Here is an 18,540-nt window from a genome sequence, read left to right on the forward strand (position 1 = left end):
TCGTGGTCCCAGAAGGAGAAGAGAAAGAGGGTGGGGCTGAAAATGTATTTGGAGAAATAATGGCTGAAGAGTTCCTAAACCTACAGATTCAAGAAGCTGAGTGACTTCTAAACAGGATAAACTCAAAGAAAGCTGCACTGTCTTGTCTCGGTTTAGGTGACTGACGAGGTGGACACTAGCTAGAGGGGAATGTGTGCCAGCTGCAGTGCCCTCAGCAGGCTGCCTTGGGGAGGCACTTTCCCCTGAGTATCTCTCAGGCCCTGGAGGATGAACTGTTAGGCAGGAGCAGGCTTGGTTTCCCTGAGGAGTTTCCCCTGTCTTAAAGCCACTGAACCATGGACGAGTTTTGTGACTGAGCAGGCCCTGCTCCCGCTGCAGCTGGGGGGTCTGGGCTGCCTGGAGGTGGCAGTGCCTGTTCGCCTGGGCTCTGTGCTTGCTAAAGGGGCCGACTGACTTACTCGCTGGCTTCCTTCCCTCCTGTTGCTGCATCCATGGCCGGCTCGCTGTGATGTCAGTGCCAGCTTGGTTGATCAGTCATTTACTGACCAGAAGTTACGTACAGTGAAGGCAAAGCCACAAATACTTCCTGGAGGATGATTTTACGCCCCGGTGTTGTAAACAGTCCGATGGAGAAAGAGCCCTTCTGTTCTTGCCTCGTTTGCCCTTTCAGAAGCTGGCAAAGCTCCCATCATGCTCTTGGCCTGGGCGACCAGCAATTTGTCCGCCCTGCTCTGCAGGGTGTCAGGCTGCCTGGGGACTGGAGTGGCTGCTTTTGACCTTCAGCATCAGTGGGAACTGGCTAATCAGTGAAATTCAGGAAGAATAGCCCCTGTCTCTCTACCTATCTTATGTATCTATCTATCTATGCCCGTTTCCAAATGTACATTGTCTTTATGATAAAAGTGAAAACCTACGTACAGACCTACTTTGTAATAAAAGATCGAATCAGCCCTGCTCTGTTTGGGGTGGGCGAGACCTACTTGGCTAGTCTTTTGATGTACCCCCTTTTCTGTGCCTAACCTTACAGATGAGGACATGAACGCCTACTGCCAAGTAAGGGATTTGCACAGCTGGAGGCAGAGCCGTGGCAAGAGCCTGGTCTAGTTAAGAACGTACTCTGCTTGCTCACGGCCCTTTTGGGTTGGTTGGTTGGTTTGTTTTCTGTTGCTGACAAATGCCGCTTTGGGCCCCATGAGCTCTGTAGTGTTTGGCGTTCCTCCTTTCCACTAAGTGTAAAAGAATGGATGATTAATGGGCAGAAGGATCACACAGGGCTCCCAGAGGCTTCTGGGAGGGCCTGTGGGGACCTCAGACTGTCTCATGGTCACCCTAGCACACCTGAAATGGAGGGACACTCACCAAGCAGGGTGGTCAAAATTTCCCATCAGAATATTTCACACAGCAGAAGAGTGATTTTATGTCACAGACCGTACCGAGGTGCCTCAAGGCACCATAGCCGGCGCCCAGAGGTGCTCAGGGAGAGTCCACGTCTGTCGCCGTTGGTGCAGCTTGGGGTGATTCTCAGTATCAATGTGGGATCGTCTGCATTCCTTTGATCTTCTACATTCCTTTTGATACTTTGTGTCTTTGCAAAGCTGGGTTTTCAGGGGTTGTTTGGATCCAACTACTCCTAAATGGAACGATTAGGTATTTCTCTTGGCCTAGGGATACCATGAAAATTTCGCTGAAATGTCAGGGATTCCATGAGCTGAGAAAGTTTGGGAACCTGTGTCCTGGAGGATTGCCACACAGGCACACTCCCAGTCCCGAAGTTCTTTTCAATCTGCAGGCTTCACATAGTGGCTCATGCAAATTTTACATTCTGTGTGTTGTAGTGAATTCACTGACTCCCTTCATTCATTCCACGGGGAGTTATGGAGCACTAGATTATGTGCCAAGCGCTGTGCCGGGAAAGTGTGACGCCCGGAAGTGACGGTTGAGCCGAGGTCTGAAGACTGAATAGGAAGCAAGTAGAGGGGGAGCATGCCAGGCACATGTAAAGGCCCTGGGGCAGGGATGCAGTGACGCCTGCTGGAGAGATGGGTAGGCGTGTTTGTGTGCACTTCAGCGTGACGATGATGGTTTAACAGCTTGCTCTTGGCTGCAGCCCCCATGCACGCTGCTCCAATCCTAGTGGGAAGCATAGGGTGAAGGTTTTTCCTCCCAGGTTGACTTCCTTCTTGCCAGCCTGCCAATCCTTCCTTCCCACCATGTGCCAGATACAGAGGTGCCTCTGACACAGATACACGTGTCCATTCAGTCTCCCCACTTAAATGGGTAGTGAGCACAGCCCTCCCCTGGGAAGCTGGCGCTCCTTTCTAGTTTGCCGCTTGGGTGAGCTGCTTACCCCTTGGACCCTCCGACTCCCGGTTGTAGATCAGATGCTCTCCAGGGTCCTTTCCACTGCCCTTCTTCAGCTTTTGTCTGTCTGACCTCAGAGTTAAAGCTGCTGGGGACATTCTCAGGTCTGTGGAGACCTCAGGTCTGAGTGCTGGCGTGTCCAGCATGCTGGTGAGGGCCTGCTGCAGGGGGTCAGTCACGTTGCCTGTGCGCAGCGCCTGGTCATCTCTGCAGTGGGGCAGGAATTCGTGGTGTCCTGATTCTGAGCTCAAAGGGAGAGGCCTGGGATTCTGAAGGAAGCAGCAAGTCAGGTGTTCGAGACAGAGGGAGAGGGGAGAAGAGTGAACATAGCCTCACAAACTGCATTGTAATCACGTGTCTGTGTTGTGCTTTCCAGAATCTAAAACCGCTCCATAATTGTATGCCACGCTTTGCCAGCCCAGCTACTCTAGAATCTGATGCTCATTCATTGAACAGTTCTATTCAGTTGCTATACCTGATGCTCATTATCTGCCCTTGTGGGTTGACCCTGTAGTCAGGGAGGTGGCCAGTGGGGAAAACGTATAATATAATGTCAGGTAGTGATCAGGGCTATGAGTGGGGAAGGGCAGGGAGAATGACAAGATACTATAGCGAGGCCAGGTCTCTCTGAGATGGTGACCTCTGAGCGGAGACCTGAATGAAGCAAGGGAGAGAACCCTGCAGGTAACTAGAAGAGAGTCCAGGCAGCCGTATTAACATGTGCAAAGGCCCTGGGGCACGAGCAGGCCCGGAGGCTTGAGGAGTAGTAAGGAGGCCAGCGTGACCGTGAAGTGTGAGGAAAGGGGAGCAGTGAGAATCGGGGTGGGAGTGGTACCCAGGGGCGAGATCGCATGGGACTAATTGACCACATTAAGGACGTTAGATTTTGTGCTGAGTATGATATGAAGTCATTTGAGGGTTTTGATTAGGGAGGTGACAGAGTCTGACTTACTTTTTCAAAGCCTCCCTCTGGCTACTGTGTGGAGAACAGCCTGTTAGGCACCTCTCGCAGGGTCGGGCGTGTGGGAAGGCCGCCATGCAGCTCCCCTTGCTCTGCGCGCCGTCGCTTTAGACGCCTCCCCCAGGGCTGCGCTTTCTCTTCTGATTGCTGTGGTCGACTGGCGCGCGTGTCAAGAAACAGTCATTTCGTTTGGTGGGCATCAGTCACCCCTCGGTAAAGTAAGGGGGCCGGGCGGCCTGAATCAGAAAGGTGGCTGGACAGGGAGCGGGCGGTCGTTGCTGCGATGTGAGGGGCGCCAGCTGGGGGCTCTCCAGAGTCAGCCCCGCCCAGAACCCCCAGGCTTCCAGGCGGGCTCTGAGATCATGTGGGACAGGTCCCCTCCCCTCTGCTTCTCCATGGCAGTAGGCTTGTGGGCCAGATGACAGTGCCACCGCCAGGGTTGGATAGAAAGATATGACTAACATTGAATAAATATTCAGTGTGTTTATAAGTTAATGCTTAAATATAGACAGTACTCTCTGGGCACTAGAATTAAGATTGTCCTTTAACGTCAGATATCACAAAAGGGTGTAAGCTGAGATGACTCAGGAACTCAGCATGAGGAAAGACCCTCAGATTAATAACGAAGCCAAGAGCCAGGCTTGAGGGCCGTCCTGAATGGCCTGTTCCTGGCAGGTTGCACAGGTCAGCAGGGCTGATGCCCAGCCCTCGGATGACAGGGTGCTCTGCTGCAGGGCCCACCCTGTGGCTTCCTGGAGGTGGTGACAGCTAAGGGAAGTCAGATGTGAAGTAATCTCTCATTGCCCCAGTTGCAGAGCTGTGACTAAGGCATTCCTGACCGAGTCTGGAGCCGTGGTTACAGTGAGAGCCACCCACTTGGTGACAGGGCACAATGCCGACTCCAGAGCTGAGCCCGGCCTCGGTGATAAGAGGCAGAAATGCGCTGCTGGGGTTTTAGGTCCTCTCACCTTGGTCTTTGTTGACTCATATCTACATACCTGCCAGGTTTCAGTGGTGGAAGGACCAGTTGAGCACCCTTCAAGGGAGCTAAGTAGGTTGGTGTGCTGGGGTCCCAAGACCACCCCCTGGCTCAGTGATTCACCAGGACTTGCAGAACTCAGAAAAGCTGTTTTACTCTCAGTCACGGTTTATTACTGCAGAGGGAAACAGACTGAAATCAGCAAAAGAAAGACTCCATAGGACAGAGTCTAGCAGGAGCCAGGCAGAAGCTTCCAGTTGTCCTCTGCCCGTGGAGTCATGCGACGGTGCTTGATTCTCCCAGCAGCCACGTGTGGAAGCCCACTTGAGCCTTGGTGTCCAGGTTTTTTATTGGGGGTCAGTCTTGGAGGCATCGGGCGCCCAAGTGCCTAAGCTTACCTCCTCAGCCTCCAGCACCCCAGAGGCGACACCAGTATGATGTGATTCAGAGCCCCAGGTGTTCCCCTAAATCACATCATTAGCATAAGCTATGTGCATGACCCAAGGTCTCAGGTATATGGAGACATCTTATCAGGCGGCACATTCCGTGGCCTCGGGTTATTTCCTTGGAGCCATCCAAGGGCCAGTCCTGAAGACCTTTGGAATGTGCAGGGTTTGGGGCATCCCAGGCCTGCCACACAGCTGGGGAAAGGGTTTGCTGTGAAGCGGCCCCTCTATCTTGTGGAAGCAGTGCCTCTGCTGTGTCCTTATGGGGCCGGAGAATGCTGGTACAGGGAGTCTGTGGCTTCCGTTCTCTGTGTTCGCAGGGGCCCCGTCCTAGTTCTAGCCGTAGGCTGCACCCAGGTGTGCCCAGGGCTGTGCAGGCACTGTGCAGGCCACGTGCTCTCTTAGTCCTGGTCCAAGGCTGCAGCTGCTGCCCCGAGGCTCTGCTAGTTGCTGCAGCCCTTGGGGCGTGAGCCCCAGACCAAAGCCTTCGGGGGCTTCCCAGCAGGCCTCAGATGGACGCTGCTGATGTCTGTCGTTCTGTCTCCCAACAGTTTCTTGATCAACATGGGAGACTCCAGTGTGGAGGCTGGCGCCACCGCGTCTGACACGGTGGCTGAAGAAGTGTCCCTTTTCAGCACGACGGACATGATCATGTTTTCCCTCATTGTGGGTCTCCTGACATACTGGTTCCTCTTCAGGAAGAAGAAAGACGAAGTCCCCGAGTTCACCAAAATTCAGACCACGTAAGTGACTCGCTCAGGATCCCTCTAGAGCACATCTCTGCCATCCCAGCAGTGCCTGGGCAGAAGCGAGCTGGCTGAGAGATGCAGGGTCTCTCGTATCGTGTTGGGCTGCGTCTTGGGTTTTGCCTTATTGATGGACTCTGCTTTGGATCCACCTTCATAATCCCTTATGTTTACACTGCACTTCACAGTGTTCAGGGTCCTTTGATACCTGTTTCTTATTCAGGATTCACAGGAACCATTCTGAGTAGAAGGCACCTTGCACAGACAGGTAACCTGAGGCTCAGGGCATTAAAGGTCATCAGCGTAGGGCAAAGTGTGGGGAAGGGGCACAGAGCTTCCATGCCCCCTCTGGGGTGCCACCCTGCCAGCACCTCCATGTGTTCGGCAACCCCGAAACTCTCCAAACCCCATCCTTTTGGGGTTTTACGAAGGTTTTGTTATGTAGGCATAATTGATTAAACCATTGACCATTGGGGATTAATTCAGCCTCCAGGCCCTCTCCCCTCCCCGGAGGTCAGTAACCCTAGATGAAGGCAGTGACCCTGCCCTCACCGGGCTCTTGTGGGTGACGGTTGTGACGTCACCCAGCACTGGTCCTGCCGCAAGGTAGCTGCTTAGTGTCTGTGTCAGGAAGGATCTCGTACCAAGCACTACGCTGGGCGCTACAAGTGTGCAAAGGTGGCCTTTACCTTAAAGAGGCTGAGAAGTCAGGACATTGAAAGATACTTTTGAAAAATGGTTTGTGAAATGCTTTCGCGTGCATGATCTAATCAGGGCCTCTGCGACAGCAGTGCCCACTCGGTGCGGGGGGACAGCCTTATCTCATGATGGAGGGAGAGGCCAGGCAGCCGGGACACACAGGCTCTGGGGACTCCAAGAAGGAATTTCCCCTTGGAGGGATCGGGAAGGTGTGCTGCTGGAGGAGGGCCACACCCCGAGGCTTCGAGGGCTTTGTCAGCAGAGGGCCAGAGGGAAGCTGGGAGGCTGGGCAGGTGAGCAGGGTCCAGCCTGTTCCCTCGGGGCTGGACAGGTCCATTCCTGGTGTGGCAAAGTAGTTTTGCTGAAAAGATATGGCACTCGGGATAAGGGGGCCAGCATCCAGGGCCCAGTTTACAGTAGCCCTGCGTTTCCTTGTCTGTAGGATGGAGGTGTGTCCCCACCCCCATCCCCAAGCGAGGTTGAGCCGCGGGAGAGCATGGGGCCGCCAGCCTCCCCGTCCCCAAGATCTCTGGCCTTGCAAGATGGACTTGAAGCAGAACTCCTGGACTTGTATCTTGTGGATTCTAATTGTTTCTCCTTGCCAGGATGCTGAAGCGATATTTCCCTCTTCATAATCCTAAAATTTTAACCCTATATGTTTAAATCCGCTTCTCATCCCTTATTATATCATGTTGAATACCCCATGGCCAGGGGTTCTACGTGTACACTGTACAGGGAAACCGTTATAGTGCAGTGGTTAGGTTCTAGGCCCTGACACTGGGTAATGAAGGTTTGAGTCCTGACTCTGCCATGTATTAGCCATATGACATTTGCCCTTAATATGACATTAATCTTTTGAAGTCCGTGTCCTCAACTGTAAATCGGAGATAATAATAGAACTTACCTTGTAGGGTTGTAAAAATTAAACGGCATAAGCTGTCGTAGAGCTCTTTGCCCAGGTCCTGGAGCCCTCCAATGGTATGTATTTATGGTGCGTGGGCTTCTCATTGCGGTGGCTTCTCTTGCTGCAGAGTACAGGCTCTAGGGCATGCAGGCTTCAGTAGTTGTGGTACGTGGGCTCAGTAGTTGTGGTTCACGAGCTTAGTTGCTCCACAGCACGTGGGATCTTCCTGGACCAGGGATCGAACCCATGTCCCCTGCATTGGCAGGTGGATTCTTAACCACTGCGCCACCAGGGAAGTACCTATTCTTATTACTAATACCATATCCAGTCTTACAAGAGCCCTCCAAGAACACCATTATTACCCCATTTTGCAGAGGAGGAAACTGAGGCACTAGTGATTGAGGAGTTTGCCCAAGGCCACCTAACTCACAAGTAGCAGAGCTGCCTTTTGAACCCAGATCTACAAACTCCACACCCCCTGTTTTCCCTGCTTTGCCATGCTGCCTTCCATCTCTTAAGAGGTAGTTAATATCCCTATTTTCAAAGATGAGAAAACTGAGACTCAGAGTGGTCACTTAGCTGATACATCTGGGCCACCAGCTAGATGGTGGCCGCCACCTCCTGCTAGAAATCCCGCACTGTTGTCCCTGCCCACTTGTACTTTCAGTGAACACAGGTGGTTTTGGCCATGGCACGGTGCCTCCCTTACCCCACCAGGTCAGTGGAGGGTGATTAGTGTGGGGACAGCACGCGCCCAGGGTTGTATCAGGAGTTCTCACCACAACCCCCAGTGGCTTCTAGTTGGTCTTTTAAGGCCTTTTCAGGCCTTCACCACCTGGGATGGTGAGTCCAAACCTTGAGGCATGGATGTTTTTTAAAAACCAAGCCAATGGGAACAATTGTGTCTGAGCAGCAAGCATAGGACACACACCTGCAGCCCCCTGACCCTGGACTTACAGGTGCAGGGGATTCAGAAGGAGCCCCTGTGTTCACAAGTGAATCTCCCAGGCATGCTGGCCTCTGGGGCCCTCACCACCAGGCCAGATTTGGCTTCAGAACCTCAGGAGCCCAGGGAGGGCTTAGAGGGAAGGTCAGTTCTGGAAGGCCTCCTGGGTTTTTTTCATAAACTATTTACTGAAGTACTGAAGTACATAACAGGCAGACATAAAAGTATACAGATCATAAGCACACAGTTTATTTGTCACAAAACGGATAGAATCGTGTAAGAAAGGACCCCTCTTCCCCCTCCAATCCCACCACCCCCAGGTCACCCACTCTCCTGACTCCCCATGACATAGACGAGTGTTGTCTGTGTCCCGGGATGTGTAGCATTTGGCCATTCTTTCTGAGATTTCTCCATGTCGTGTGTTCTCTCGTTCTCACTGTTGCATAGTGTTCTGTTGTGGGAATAAACTGTAATTTATTCATTCCCATCATCATGGCCCTTTAGATTGCTTCCAGCCTGGGGCACTGTTACCAACAGTCCTGCAGGGAACATCCTGGTACATGTGGATGTGGTTCCCGTGTGGATGTGGTTCCCATGTGGACGTAGCTCTGTTGGGTATGTGTTGGATGTGGAGTGGGGGGTCGGAGGGAAGGCTCATGTGCAGATCTGTTAGATATAGCCAGTGTTCCAGCATCCAGTCCCACCCCCAGCATGTGGGGTTTCAGTTGCTGCCCATCCTCACCAGCACTTATTTTTGTCAATTAAAAAATTTTAGCCATTCTAGGGAATTCCATGGTGGTCCAGTGTTTAGGACCCCATGCTTTCACTGTCAGGGGCCCAGGTTCGATCCCTGGTCAGGGAACTAAGATCGCACAAGCCGTGCAGTGCAGCCAAAAAAATTTTTTTTTTATTAAAATGAAATGAAATAAAATTTTAGCCATTCTAATGGGCATGTGGTGGTAATTGTTTTAACTGCATTTCTCTTATGTCCAGTGACCTTTTCATATGTTTATTGGCCACTGAGGTATCTTTTGTGATGGTACATTCAAGACTTGGCCCATTTTTTTCCTGTCAGGCTATTGGCCTTCTTGTTGATTTGTTACAGTTCTTTATATATTCTAGATCTGAGTCCCCTGTTAGATATCTATGTTATTGTCAATATCTTTCTGTAAAGTTGCCTTTTTACTCTCTTCATAGTGTCTTCTTGTGATCAAAAGTTGTTGCCTTAAACTGGCCCAGTTTGTCAACCTTTTGGTTGGCCTTCACCTTTATGGTTAATGCTCTTGTGTTCAGTTTAAGAACTGTTATCTTATGGTCATGAAGCTTTTCTTTTGTATTTTCTTCTAGAAGCTTCACTCTTATAGTTCTTATCCTTAGATCTGCCATCCAGCTGAAATTGATTTTGGTATCAGCAAATTGTCAAGGCGCTTCGAAAATCATTTTTTCCTGTGGTTATCCATCCACTTGACCCAGCACCATTTATTGAAAAGGGTTATTATTTTCTCACTGCACTGAAGCATCCCTGTAGATATAAATCAGGTGACTGTATAGCTGGGGGTTGATTTCTAGACTACTTGTTCTGTTCATCTGTTTTCTGTCCTTTCGCCAATACCACATGTTCTGCTTTCTGTGATTTTACAGTAACTCTTGACTTGGTAACTGGTAGTCTAGGTCCTCCAGCTTTGTTCTTCTCTTTTAAGATTCTCTTGGCTTTTTTGGGGCCCTGGGCATTTCCATATACCTTTTAGAATCAGCTTGTCAAAGTCCACCAAAACAAACAAAAAAACCTTCTGGGATTTTAGTTGAGATTGGGTGGAATCTATAAATTAATTGGCATCTTCCAGTATTGAGCCTTCTAATCAGTGAACATGATTTTATCCCCCGGGGAGGTCTTTTGAATGGTTTATAGTAGCAATTAAACACTGGTTAAAGAGGAGCAGTTTAGCAGCGCATTCTCTTAATCATAATCATTTTAAAAGTCGCTCTTTCATCTCTCCTCCCACTGGCCCCTCAGCCTTTGCTCAGCTTGTACCTCTGGGCAGAGCACCGGGGCCAGGGCAGCTCCTGATGGAAGGGAGCCCGGGGGGATGGTGGCTCCCAGAGGAGTCTGAAGCTCAGGGAGCCTCTCTGTGGCCCGAGGCGCTTTGTTCGTGCCTGTAATGCAACACCCTTCTGGCTGGGTGGGAATTTGTTTCTATTTCTGTCTTCCGTAATGCAGAGGGAGCATCCCATTCCTGTCTGGGTCCCTGGCTCTGTGCAGGGCCTGTCGGAGTGAAGATACTCAGAGAAAGGCCGTTGAATTAGTAAATGCTAAACCAGCACGTGTGTCTGCCTCTAAGGCAAACTAGCTCACAGTCTGGGTGTGGCTTATGTTAAAAATTTTTTAATTTTTAAATTAGAACATTGAAAACCCTGGCAATTCCACATAAAAGTCACTTATAGCTTCTTTTGGAAAAAAAAAAACAAAACAGAGGACCTGACCCCACGGAGCCCACCGTGACACTTGCCAGCAGGGGCTGAGGCTGAGCGGGGCCACCCTTCTAGATGGGGCCTGCACCACAGCCTGTGCCCCCCAGCCAGCCCTAGCTGTCCTCCTCGGCTCTGCTCACAGCCCCCCACCCCCCTGCAGTCTGCTTCACTTGCAGCGCCTGAGTGCTTTAAAGAAAAACAAAGCTTTTTATTATAGAACACTGCAAGCAAACACCAAAGCGTGGAGCATAGGAGAGGGAACTCCTGCACCTGTCACCCGGTTTCAACAAGTATCTGCTCCTGGCCAGTCTTGCTTCCTTCCCCTTCCTCACTGTTGCTGGATTATCTTCAAGCAAGCATATAATTTCATAATTAATCCTATAATTCATATGAATTATGAATAAAGAAATCATGATTTCATAGGAAATTGGAAATATTTCCTATGAAATTATGTGGAAATATGAACTATGAGAATATTTCAGTCCTCTCAAATGCAGGGACTCCCCTTTTTAAACCTAACACAGAGCTATCGTCCCACCCCGTAAGTTCACAGTACGTCTCAGTATCATTGGATACTCAGCCGGCATTGCTCGTAGCTCCCTGAGTGACTGATCGATTTTTTTTAACCTTTTTTTTTTTAAATTCAGGATCTAAACCCACATATTGCAATTGACTACCGAATCTTTTAAGTCTCTCTTTCGGAGGTCAGGTCTATTGAGGTGTAATTTACATGCAGTAAAATTCACCTTTTTAAAGTGTATAGTTTGATGCATCCTGACAGGTGTGTGCAGTTGTGTAACCAGTGTTGCAGTCAAGATACAGGACACTCCACACCCCAGAAAGCACCCCCCCACACACCTCCAAGGTCCCATTGCAGTCGCCACCCCCCAGCCCCACCTCTGGCAACCACCAATCTGATTTTTGTCCCTGTAGTTTTGCCTTTTCCAGACTGTCATGTAAATGGGGTTATGTCATCACAGCCTCTGGTGCCAGGCTGCTTCCCCTTAACATAATGTCAGGTCTCTCTCAGTCCGTGGGCTTCCTTCCATCCCTGTGATTCCCTCGCGGCATTTTCGTTGAAGAACCCAGATCATTTGTTTCCCAAAGTTTCCCACAGTCTAGAATTTTGCTGCCTGCATCCCACTGGGGGTTGCTTCTGAGAAGCCACAAAAGAGCTCATTTTCCTCCGTGACCTTCGTTTGACGGCCTGCTCTTGCCAGAAGGGCCGGGAAAGCCAGGAGTCAAGGCTACCGGCATCATCTCTATCCATCTTTATCTCCTTTTTCCACACCCAGCTCAGGGCCACTCTTTCTAGAGAGGGGTCCTTGGCTCTGCCGAGCACGACGATAGAAACATCAATGGGTTTTACAGAGAGAAGAGCGCAAGGAAAGGCCCCTGTGGCCGTGGAGGGTGTACAGTGCCCGAAGTGTCCTGCATCCGTGGAAACGGTGAGGCTGTGGGCTCAGGACATTCACGCCGCCCTGCAAGCACAGGCGTGGGTTTTCTGATGCCACCTGACCACCAAGGGACCTCTCCTGTCCCTTGATGAGACTGGGGTAGTTTTGCCGTTCTAGCCAGTGCCCGAAATCTTGAACGTGGCCTGTCTGGGAAAGTGATGCAGAGCCTAGTGTCATCGGACCTTCTGACCTCTCTGGGCATTACCAGGGCACTCGGTGCTGGTGGCTCCATCTCTGTGGGCCAGACACCAGGGCACAGGGACATGCGGCATCCTCGGGGGCTCACATGCAGTTGGGGCACGTGAGGATGGTACAGTGATGATGCTCGAACAGCCCAGGGCGCCACCGGGGAGGGGTCTATGTCAGGATGGAGGTGCCCCCCGAGCTGAGTCTGGGAGGCTAAGTAGGAAGCTGGGCCAGGGCTGCGTGTGCAGAAGCCCAGGGCAAGGAAGGAAGGGCCTGCTCTGGGAAGGGCGCGTCTTGGTAGAGCCTGGGTGTAAGTCGCCAAGGGAGTCAGGGGTCATGAAGGGAACTGAGATAGAGCAGAGGCCAGAGGATGGATCTACAGGGCCTTGGGGTTTTATCTGACCCTCGTGGGGAGCCGACGGGAGGGCTGGTGCCAGGGCAGCCCTGAGACCAGCATTCCTGAATGCAATTTGGAGTAGATTGGAGGAAGGTCGTCGGGAGGCGTTGGCGCTGACCAGGGCCCGTGGTACAGACGACAAGCAGGGCACGGAGAGCAGCCGTGCCAGTGGCCCAGAGAGAGGATGTGTGCTGGGGCTTTCTAACACTTTAATTCTTGCATCCCTGTTTTACAAGAGGCAAAGCCGATTCGGGGGGAGGTGAGTAACTTACCCAGGGCTGAGAAGGAATAAGCCCCAGAGCAGGACTTCACGCCCCATGCCGTTGCCGCCACTCCTGCTAGCCCCCCGCCCCGGCCCTGTCGTCACCGCCCCTCCCACCCCGCTCTCCTTTCAGGGCCACTTTGTCTGTGACTAGAGCCACGTCATCCCAGTGTCAGAGGCTGTGGCTTTTCCTCTGTCCTGGACAGGCTGGGTGACCCTGAGCAGTTTCTTGGGCCTCGGTCTCTGCACAGTAGCACTAGCCCTACCTGGCACCCAACTGGCCCAAGAGAGGGCAGGCCACCCAGGCCACGGCACGTTGTGGAGTCCCGACAGGCACGGTGGTGAATACGTGTTGAAGGCTGTGTGGGTAGGGGGTCCACCAGGGGAACAGCAGCCCCCTCGAGCCTTGGAGCACCCTAAGTGACAGAGAGGAGGCTCCCTGGGAAGGGCAGTGAAGTGTGAACGGGGCTGCTGTGTCCTGCATCCCGACCGATGGGGTGGCCAGGGGAGGTGCAGCCTTGCTCTGCACGGTGGGAGCAGATGCGAAGCCGCGGGGGCCCTGGGCTTTCACAGGCTTGGAGTTGCTGCTTCAGCCCTGAGCCTCACTCCCCTCCACTATCAAATGGGGTAGAATCCTTTGCCACTTCACAGGGTGGGGACAATTAAATGAAGTAAAATGAAAAGCATACAGGAGTACTCAGTAAGTCGTAGTTCCTGTTCCCTTTTTTGTCTTTGACCAGTGGCCTCACACCTGCTTCAAGCTCCCACCTGTCCTCACTGCCTTCCGTTGGCACTGGTCCCCGTTCCTGGCCCCATCCGTGGAGAGAGCTGCGGTTTTTTGTTTAAGCTCCAGCGAACCACTTTGTCTTCACCAAAGGCAGCTTTTCCAAACCATTAGCTTTCTGCCACGAGGCTCCGGGCTGGCTCTGCCCCGGTCCAGCCGCCTGCTCAGCTCTCATCCCCTCTCCTGCTGTGCTGCGCTGGGGACCAGAGAACTTGTCGCCACACGCTAGGCTCTGGAAGGGAGCCGTTCAAAAGCAACTGCCCTGTGTGTCGCCAAGGGCAGGGGGATGTCTCAGAAGAAATCAGTTCCGCTCTGCAGAAAATTTAAATTTCAGAGTAACCCTTATGAGCCCTGCCTGGGACTGGAAACAAAATGAATCGTGCTGGGCCATCGTGGTTCATCTCTGTCCAAGTGACTCAGTGCTTTTGTCCAGCCTCCCTCTCGCTTCCCCACCCGGCGGGCTGCAGTTGACTTCCAAAGCCTGAACCAGAGACACTCCTGCTCCCAATTTGGGAGCAGAGAGCCCTAATTGGAACCATTTGTGCTCCATTCTGGAGCGTCGTGGTCTCTGGGCTCTGCGCCTGGGTCGGCTGCAGCCTCTCCCGATGGGCCGTTTGTACTTGGATGCCTTCGAAGGGGGCTCCTCACTTGCAAACGTCTCAGCAGCAAATGCGGTGCCCACCTTGCTGGGCATTCCCCGCGCTGCGCGACAGGAGGCCGAGATGTGCTGGTTCCACAGCGCGCTCTGCCCCCAGGTGACTGGACCCAGCATCGTAGGCTCTGTTACCCACAGTTCTGTAGGGAGGGAGGTGGGAACCAGGTCTAATTTAATATGATCCTGAGGCACCCCGGCAGCAGGCTCGCTGCGCTCCCTTTATGGGGAAACGGCCCTGCCATAGCAACCTGCACCACCGCCTTCCAGTGTCCAGAGGAGCTTTGTTCCGCCTGCACGACTCACTTTTTTTTTTTTTTTTTTTAATGGGAAAGGGGGAGGATGTGGGGAGAAAGGACTCTGATATAAACAGTTACCAAGGAGACCCGAGCCGGGGTTGGAGAGGTTTCCTCCTTCCCTCGGTCCATACAGAAGGAGGAGGGGTGTGTGCCAGACGCAGGGGCTCACGGGAGGTTCCAGCCCAGAGTCCTGGTTCCTCCCTGCTGGAGCCGCCAGACGCAGCAGCTCTCCCAGGCTGCGGGGACCGAGGCAGGCAGGGGCTCAGCAGGGCTTCCGAGAGGACCAGGGTGTCCGGGAGGATGTTCAGTGTCTGCGGGCCAGTCTGCCCGCTGCCAGCACTGGTAGAGAATGGACAGAGCCCGACTCGCTAGCTGCTGGCTCCCCGTCCGTTTCCAGGAGAGCAGCAAGCTTCCTTTTCCCTTCAGTCCAGAGTTGAGAGTAAGAAACCATGGGGTGCGCGTACTCATCTCTGCAGGACGAGCCCATCCTGAGAAGGTCAGTTCCAGACAGTGTCCGGGCAGATGGTGTGGATGCCCGTGGGCACCCCGACTCAGTGTGGATGGAACTTCTTCCCTGGGCAGGGATGCCTGGAGGCACGAGGAGGGCGCTGTGTAGAGTTGACCACAGTCTCGGGGGCAGTCCCAGGGGGCTCACCCAGGCACGGCCACCCTGGCTCCTTCGGTCCTGGTTTGCAGGCTGCATTTCTCTGCTTCCAGAGGAAGGGGTTTAGACCGGAAACCAGAAGGGCCCCCATCACCCACTCCTCGGCCTGTGAAAGATCGGGTTCCGAGTGCAGATCCCGGCATGAAGCTGTCAGGAGGGGTGAAGCCAGCCGAGGGCGCCCATGTGTGGACCTGCTCGGGGCCCGGCAGCCGGGTGTCACGGTGGGCAGCGGCGGAACCCGCCTGGTGTAACCGGTTGGAACGTGGGGAGCTGCTTCGCGCCGGGCAGTGACTAGAGGCACGGACAGTGTCTTCCCCCGCCTCCACGGGTTTCCCTTTTCCCTCATGGGGCTATGGGCATGATCCTCCTTTTCCCCGTGGGCCGAAGCTAATGACGGGACCAGTGCTGCCTTCAGAAGTGCACGCCCTTCTCAGGAGCACCCTTCCCCTGGGGGCGGGGGGCCCTAGCACCTCCTGCCCGCCCTCTGACACCCCCAGTGAGACCTGCGTGGAGGCCCCGCCCCCCGCCCTTGCTGCCGGCCTGGATCGTCCGCCCCGTGCAGCTGCGTGGGCGCCCCCCAGACCTCCTCCCCAGAGCTCAGCTCCCACCCGCTGCTTGGGTCTCATCCAGCAGTCCCTCGGCTGCCGGCTGCCACGGCTTTCCCTCCTGGGAGCCTTTTTCCTCTCTGAGAATAGAGCCCAGCTCTTCCGCAAGGCCTTTCCTGGGTTCTTCGGCCACAGTGCCTGCTCCCTCAGAAACCCTGTGGCATGGTGTCCGCTCCGTCCATTTGGTCTTCGCACACCTCACCCTGTTGAAATCACAGAGTGACCCAGACAGCTTTCTTCTGCCCTCCGTATCCTCAAGAGTTAAACAAGTTCCAGGCGCTGAGCGCGACCATGGGGTGACTGCAGACGCCGAGATGCAGTGTTTTCCACAGAGGAACCTGAGGCCTCAAGAGGCCCGACTTGTCCAGTCACAGGCCCATTTGGTGGCAGAACCAGAATTTGAACCCAAGTCTCTGCTCCTGGTGTGTGGCCCCTCCCCTTCCTCCGTGATAATCCTGGGCTCTTTCTCCAGCCTGGCGATGGGCCCTTGGAAGGTGGAGGCTGCCTCATTTAGTCTCATGCCCTCGGCACCACCCAGTGCACACGTCACCCGGAGATGGAGAAAGGGCAACCGGGCGCTCCCTGGGCGGTGCGGGTCCCTCTGGTCCCTTTCTTCAGCAAGGCCCCAAATCTGCTCAGATGTAGCTTCTGAGGAAACCTCTGCCCTTTGAGATAAGAGAGCTTTTCTACTGACGTCAGACCCTCTCAGGTGGACAGGGGAGCCTCCAAAGGCCTCCAGGCCGCCTCAGCCAACCTTCTGTTGGGCAGAGACTCAGGACTGACCGCCCAAGAAGCCCATAAAACGTCGTGTACTGAGTGCCGGGCACCGTGCTGATTGCAAAGAGTTACACAGATAGCTCCCCCCAGATTGTGAAACCCAGGCCTCAAGTTGAGCAATGAGAATACGCTGAGACAAGTGCCTGGATGGAGTTCCTGAAGACAGTGACAAACAACCTTATGTCTGAGCGGCAGGGAAAGGTGCTCTGGAGAGGAGCTTAGGCCGAGTGTCTTCAGGGATAAGCAGGGGTCGGTGGCAAAGGGTTAGAAGAAGGACACTCTAGGCCACGGCGTGGTGGGTCCAAGGGCACAACGGAACCAGGGAGCAGCGGGCTGGTCATTGTGGCCAGAGCATTTGGAAGGTGGAGGGGGGTGGATTCTGAACCGGTGGGCCCCTTTCTCTTACTTAGAATAGCTTCTCTGATGTGGGTCTCTACCCAGGGTGTAGCTCTTCTAGTCATCCTCACCAGAGCCTTCAAAATTAACCCATCTATATCCACGGCACAGCGTTTCTTAAAATAGCAAGTAATTTGTATCTTCTTAGTACAAAAGCCTTACATTTTCATCGTAAAGAGTGGAGCAGTTGGGAATAGAAAATAGCGAGAAAAAGAAACAAAAAACTCATAATTGCTCAACCTGAGGACAGAACAGCTCTTAACACATCAGCATCTACCCTTCTGTGCCTTGCTTTTACACAAAAATGGGATTGTGTCACCTGTGTTACTTTGTAGCCTGCCTTTCCCATTTGACGAGAGCATCCGGTGACACTGTGCTGTTCGGTACAGAGCAGCGTGCGTCACAAGGCACGAGGCTGTTCAGCCCCTCCCCTGTCTTCAGATGTCTGGATGTGTATTTGAATATAAAATGTATTTTTAATTATAAAAGTAACAGAAAACAAGAATTTGGAAAATGAGGGAAACCCTCTCACCCGTTATCCTAACACTCCCGTGTCCTCTGTCTTAAGATGCTGGCGTGTTTCTCTTCAGGCCACTTTTCTATGAACAACCCAATCACGTGCGTTCCACTTCTAAGGACACAGATTCTGCTTTTCCTAGAAGAGGGCAATTGTGAGGGAAGATGCATTGGTGACCTTGCTGGCTTGTTTCTCGCTTGGCTTTGCGTCGTCTGAATTTCTCCTGGAGCATCTGCTGTGGCCCGTCCACACGTGGAGAACTGGCAACGGTCAAGAAATTGACGAAGAAGAGTTCCATATAAGTGAATATTCCAAAACTCAAGCCTGGCCCCTTTTAGGTGTCAACTGAATGCATTTACTTTGTTTTCATTTTTTTAATTGAGGTGAACTTCACACCCCTTAAAATTCACGGCTTTCACCATTTTACAGTGTATAATTCAGTGGCTTTTAGTACAGTCATCCTGTTGTACAGGCATACCACTGCCTAATTCAAAACCTTTCGTCACCCCAAAGGGAAACACTGTCACTCCCCACCCCCTCCCCCCAGCCCCTGGCACCACTAGTCCACCTCCCGTCACTATGGATTTGCCTATTCCAGACGTTTCCTATAAATGGAAATTGCATTTAGTTTTGACCTGCTTTTTTTCTCATGATTTTTCATCAGAAACATTTGTCTAGGTTGCTGGTATTTAACCATCAGTTTAAATTTACATCTGATTTTATGTTTAGTGGGTAATATATTCTCATGACTCAGAATTCAAAGCTACTCAGTGGTGGAATTCGCGTCATCGTGCGCCTTGCTTCCTTTCCTGATGGTGTGTCTTGGTGAGCACGCCGTGTTAGTGCTCAGACAGACAGACAGACAAGGTTGTAGGTTGTGTTGTAGTTCAGTCTGCACACAGCTAGAGGGTTAGTGAAGACGTGGCCATTCGCGGCTGGGCGCGGGCAGAAGTTGGACATGTGGCCAAGATGCTAGACACAAGACCCCTTTGAAGTGCAGGTTGGAGCTGGGCGTGGGAAGATGGAGCTGGGC

The 18,540-nt window shown here is 52.8% G+C and overlaps 1 protein-coding gene across 3 annotated transcripts in view; it reads left to right on the top strand.

Moving 5' to 3' along the window:
* LOC114894168 (NADPH--cytochrome P450 reductase) overlaps positions 1–18,540 on the top strand; it is a 58,553-nt gene that overhangs the window by 25,076 nt on the left and 14,937 nt on the right. For all 3 annotated transcript variants that reach the window (XM_029220612.1, XM_029220611.1, XM_029220613.1), the window contains exon 2: positions 5,299–5,490. In XM_029220612.1, coding sequence (XP_029076445.1) covers positions 5,312–5,490 — 179 coding nt within the window. In that variant the 5' untranslated portion in view covers positions 5,299–5,311. The remainder of the gene's footprint in view (positions 1–5,298; positions 5,491–18,540) is intronic.

Source organism: Monodon monoceros, unplaced genomic scaffold, assembly GCF_005190385.1.
Source record: "Monodon monoceros isolate NGI ecotype Baffin Bay Population unplaced genomic scaffold, NGI_Narwhal_1 Super_Scaffold_13, whole genome shotgun sequence".
Classification (NCBI taxonomy): Eukaryota; Metazoa; Chordata; class Mammalia; order Artiodactyla; family Monodontidae; genus Monodon; species Monodon monoceros.